General features: G+C 47.4%; 1 protein-coding gene across 1 annotated transcript in view; it reads right to left on the bottom strand.

The window, feature by feature from the left end:
• The window catches only part of ELL2 (elongation factor for RNA polymerase II 2), a 49,069-nt gene extending 46,762 nt beyond the window's left edge, over positions 1–2,307 (bottom strand). Inside the window, exon 1 of the mRNA XM_042822961.1 lies at positions 2,179–2,307. Within this exon, the coding sequence (XP_042678895.1) occupies positions 2,179–2,307 (129 nt within the window). The remainder of the gene's footprint in view (positions 1–2,178) is intronic.
• Between the last annotated feature and the right edge of the window lie 3,186 nt (positions 2,308–5,493).

Raw genomic sequence — 5,493 nt, 5'->3', positions numbered from 1 at the left:
GTTCAGAACAGTTCCAAGGACAGCACAAGGGCCAGGGAGGCAATGCACCATGGCCATGAGAGCTGTTCTGTGCAGCCAAGTGCTCATGCTCACCAGAGGTTTCTAGTAGCACAGCCATGACCCTTTGGGATGCACTATGCAAGGCTGTGCTACACTGCTCCTGTGCATCCTCAGAGATTACACACTTCACTCTGCATTCCCCACTGCTCAGTTGGGGCAGCAGCTGCATGACATGGCTGTGGCTCTGAAGGCAATATGCAGCAACCACCAGTACCGAAGTAAAACTGCCTGCAGAACAGAAGTTGGTTAACAAATGAGTAGTGATGCTTTAAGTTCACACTGCCATAGATGATGCTCAAATACTGCAAACCATGCTGCTCAGTATTATCAGAACAAAGCTAAACATTCTCCAGCATGTGGATTCAGTCTCCCTTTCCAAAGCCGTGCAGGAGACCTGCCCTCACAACAACCTCCACAGATCAAAAAGCACTGTTTCAGCTCTGTGCTTCTGCAGGTGAAGGGAAGTTGGATTTAAGGATTTAAGAGGACACAGTAAAGCAAGTTAAGAAAATTTTTAGAAAAGTAATAATATAGCATAAGTACTTCAAACTTCACACACTGTGCTGGAATCTGAATTTGTGAAGCAACCTAGCATACAGAGCCTGCTTACAGGATGCCCAAGTTCTACAAGTGATGGCTAAGTAAGTCATTTGAGGGTTATCACGATTCCGCACTTCTACATACTGCTTGAAGAATTACTTGTGATGTACAGATAAGGTCTTTCTGCACAGAGAAAGGCAACAGCAAAACTGTAGGTCATCTTTCCTGCATTCACTTAATAACATCCTCCCTTTTTCAGCAACGCTGATTGCAAGCCTTCGTTATAATTTCTTTAGTAAGAACTGAAATGGGTCAGTGATGCAAGAGAGCATAAAGCTGGTGAGAAGAACTGAACTGCCAGCTGCAGGACATGTGCTCTGTCCTCCTTAAGCACTGCAGGGACATAAACCAGCTATTTTCAAGTGGATTTATTTAAAATACATACAACAGAAGCTGATAACGTCTTCTCTCTTTCCCATTCCTCTCACCTGATGCAGAGATTCCTTACATAAAAACAACGGCTCCCTCAGAATCTCTCAAATATAGTCTGAGAACTGCTTCCTGAATAGTGTCATAGGAGATTTTGGACACTGTGGAAGTGAGAAGATTGCAATTTAGTTCATTAGCTTAAAGGATGACCATTTTTAAGCATAGAAGTTCTAGAGACTGCAGTATCAAGGGCTGAAGTTTTACACTCGCCACGTTACTGTCACTGGCCACGGTTCCAGTGGCACACACTGACTCCTGCAGGTTCAACTGAGAGAAAGCAGGTCTGCAGAATGAGCTAGAGGTCCACTTAATGAAGTTATGGAGATGGTGAAATAGCGAAATAGGAAAAAGAATTTCATTTATTTTCGTGACCTTCACTGTCACACATAGTTCTGTATTCACTTGATAACACCTTGATGACGAGGCATTCATTTTCTGACTCGGAAATTGATTCCACTTTAGAAAAAAAAAAAAAAAAAAAAAAAAAAAAAGCCTAGGCAGGTAATTAATTGAAGTTGTTTCACAGACCAGAATTACATCGTTCTCCAGAACAGAACACAGGTTCACTACCACCGCTGCACACCCAACCTGCCCTAAGTTCCTCACACGCACAGCTGCCTAACTCCCAACCACAGCATCTCACGCACGGCTCCTACCAGGTGCACAAGCCTCGGGGACCTCATTCCTGACGGCACGGTGAACTATTCTGCGCACCAAGTTGAACTCCTCACTGCCTGCAGCCTGGCTCCCATCAAAACACCCTTAATCTACACCGCACCGGCTGCGGGAAAGCAGCCCTTTCCAGGCGCTCTGAGTTCATCCCCGCACGTCGATTTCAACAGCCGAACGCCGCAGCGCTGCCGGCAGCCACCACCCAGCGTCGGGAGCCGCATCCCGGCGCGGGCATCCAGCAGGGCGGGCGATGCGAGTAGCCGGCACCTCAGCGCTCGCTGTGAATCACGGCGTGCGGGAGGCGCGGGGGGAGAGCGGCGGAGAAAACCGAGCGGAGGCGAGATCGCCGCGCGGCTCCTGTTGGCCCCGCGCGGCGATCTGTTGGGCGACCTCCTGTTGGGACCCGGCAGCCCTCACCTTGCGGCTCTGGTAGCTCTCCAGCGCCCGCACGGCGGTCTCGGTCAGCTTGACGTGCAGTACCGAGACGTTGTCCGCCGCTTTCCCGCAGGACACGGCGTAGCGGCCCCCCTCCCGCAGCGACGCCATCTTACGCGCCCCTCTTCTTCCTCCTCCGCGGCCTGCCCCGCCGCCGCCTCCGCCGCCGTCTCCTCCGCCGCCGCCGCCGCCCCGCTACTGCCGTCTCCGCCGCCGCCGGCGCCTCCCGCCGCCGCCTCCGGCCGCCGCCGCCGTCGCTACAGCCATCGCGGCGCGGACGTAACGCCGCCCGCCCCGCGCCACGCCCCGCCCTCCGGCAGCGCCCATTGGCCGAGGTGCGGCGCTCGGGCGCGACACGTTAGGACGTCACGGGCGGCGCTCCACGTGCGCGCGCGTTGCGAGGCGGCGCTGGAAGGGTTAACGCCGTGCTCTGCGCTGCTCCCTCGCGGCGCTCCAAGTGTTTGATGGAATCCCCTTGCGCCTTCTCCGGCTCCACCATTTCCTAAAAAGTGGCAAACCAGCAGAACGCGGAGGAACTTGGATGTGCTCTGCAGAGAAAAAGCTGGCAGTTGGTTTGGCACTGACCAAAATTACACTCTGACAGCTAACTGCAGATTGCCATCTGAGTCGCTTAAGCGCATAGAAAGACATCTTACAGGCAGCTGAAAACAGCTTTACTTTCTTTGACCCCATTTCCAGTCTTATTTCTGCTCATCTCAATCAACAGGCACTAAGAAGCCAAACTTGTCCTGTCTTTGTGGGATTGGGTTTAAAACCAAATATGTTGTCTCTCACCTTCAATGGCGTGCATTTTCACAACAAAAATTCACAAATTCATCTTTATTCGCAAGACCACATCCATTATTGTCCTGGCCTGGCCTCCTGGCTAACACACGTGATGGCTCTCAAATTCTGTTCTCATCTCCAGTACTTCTGTTCTTTTATTCCATGCTCGTTGTCTGAATTACAGAATATCCTGAGTTGGAATGGACCCACAAGGATCACAGGATCCAAATCAGCACCACCCAAAATTCAAACCTACATCTGAGAGCAGTGTCCCAACACTCCTTGAACTCCAGCACTGGGGCTGTGCTCACCGCCCTGTGCATCCCGTTCCGTGCCCACCGCCCTCTGGTGCAGCCCCTTTCCCTGAGCCCCAGCTGCCCTCCCCTGACGCAGCTCCATGCCGTTCCCTCGGCTCTGTCGCTGTCACACACAGCAGAGCTCAGCGCTGCCCTCCGCTCCCTGTGAGGAGCTGTAGGTTGTGATGAAGTTCCTGTTCTTTCCAAACTATACTACAGTACCTTCACGTATCCACATGCACCATACACATCTCACACATCTCACACATCGCATTTTCTTCAGGCTATTTCTTTATACACCTTTTCAGCTTTTCCTCTGAAGGTTATTCCCTGGCCAAAATAAGCAAAGGAAATGTGGAATAATAACAAAGCTAATGATAACACCATCTCTTGACCATGTAATGTATGGCTCCATCCACACTGTCATTCCTCATTTAGGGGTGGCTTACTAAGTCCTATAATTTGTATAGGTTTAGGTGTGTCTCTGCATTGCCCTGTTGAAATCAAGGTTGCCTCTGTGTGATTCTTTGCAAGACTGGTTCTCTGGCATGTAAATCTTCCTTAGCATGACTGCATTATTACATAAATAATAATACCAGTAGAATACAGAGAGCAGACATCAGAGGCATCTTCAGAACAGCTCAGCACGGAGTCTTGACATTATGCACTGAGATACATCTCACTAGGCCAAAATGCATGCACCATGGGGTAATGCAAAGTCTTTATAAAGAGGAGAAGATAGAAGGAAAAATGTTTTGTTTTGTTTTGTTTTTCTGAGTGTATTGTATAGAGTTCATGCTTTTAGTAAATCAAAGCATCCATGCAAGTTCTCTCTTCCTTAGCACACAGTTACACAATATGAAATGGCATTTCTGATCAGCCAGTTAGCATAGAACATGGTCCCAGCTCCTGTTATTATCAGGATCAAAGTGGGTACAATATGAGTGGGTACAATATGATACTTAGGAAAATAATGAAAAACACACCAGACTGATAACTGAACCAAAACTTGCTTCTTTGTTTTGCAAAGTGAGATTGCTCACCCTTGTTCCTGAAAACAGTCCCTAGAAGAAAACATTATGCATGTCTCAGTTAAGCCAACAGCCTCACGTTCTCTGTGCTGTGGGTTTTTGGATTTTAGGACTCACCTATATTTGGAAGAACCCATGGTCCTGCCAATGCATCATGAAGTTACATCTGTGTAATTAGATGTATGATTGCATGCTGAGCTGCTTAAGCTGGCACAGCTTTATAAGTTGACACTTTCAGGCTAATAACAGGTTTCCTTTTGCAGCAAATTGTTGCATGTTTTTTTAATTCACTTTGAAAAAGTGAATTAAGAAGCATGGCCCAAACTGCTCCAGTGGCAGATGATAATTGAAATAATTTCTTACACTGGCACAAGTAGTTAGGAAAGGAAGCATTTTTTTTCTCTCATTTAAAGTTCCAACTCCATGTTCAGATGAGCTTTTAGATTTGTGCAGTTTCTATATTTTCTGGTAACTATTTTTTTTCAACTATGAATGAATCAAGATAAGAAATCTAACTTAATGTTCAGACGTATAGCTATTGTTTTTGTTTTTGTTTTGCTGATAGTTGCCTTGTGTATCTAGAGGCCATTACCTGCAGGTAAGGTTTCATATGTTTCATTGCCGGTTGAAGTGAAAAAGGAGCATGCATGAAAGAAAGAAGGTAATTATGCTGATAATTTTTTGTATTGTTCCCTTTTCTGTGGCCTGTTTTGTCCTAGAAGCACTGCTTGGAGAAAGAACTGTAAAATAAGAAGCTTTGTAGCTGGGCAACAAAGTAATTCATCCATTGCCTATTGAGGTGTGGCAGGCTAGCATCTATGCCAAAATATGTGGGGGGATATGGAAAAAAAACAGATGTGATTCAGAGGTGTGCAATTATACTCAGAGAAAGTATAACAACCCAAGAGAAATGACAGATAAAAGCAGTCTATTCTCATTCATTCTAGTGCTTTTCCTGTGTTTTGTTCAGTATTGAAATGAGCCAAAGCAGTTTTCATTTTTTCAGAGCTGCAGAATGTTTATACACACATGTGCCCAAATAAAGAGCAAGCATTAGCAGCAGCACTAGGGTATACAGGGTTTCAGTTTCTGTGCTGCTGCTGCACTTGTTTTACTTGACAGGCGGTAGGGATCCGGCTGGAGGTACAGAGATGCTGTTGCCAAAAGTGTGTATGGCATAGCCT

This window comes from Centrocercus urophasianus, unplaced genomic scaffold (genome assembly GCF_019232065.1).
Source record: "Centrocercus urophasianus isolate 14NV4802_14NV808 unplaced genomic scaffold, USGS_Curo_1.0 seq_21, whole genome shotgun sequence".
Taxonomy (NCBI): domain Eukaryota; kingdom Metazoa; phylum Chordata; class Aves; order Galliformes; family Phasianidae; genus Centrocercus; species Centrocercus urophasianus.
Note: the sequence above shows the minus strand (reverse complement) of the source record. Positions and strands in the feature narration are given on the sequence as shown.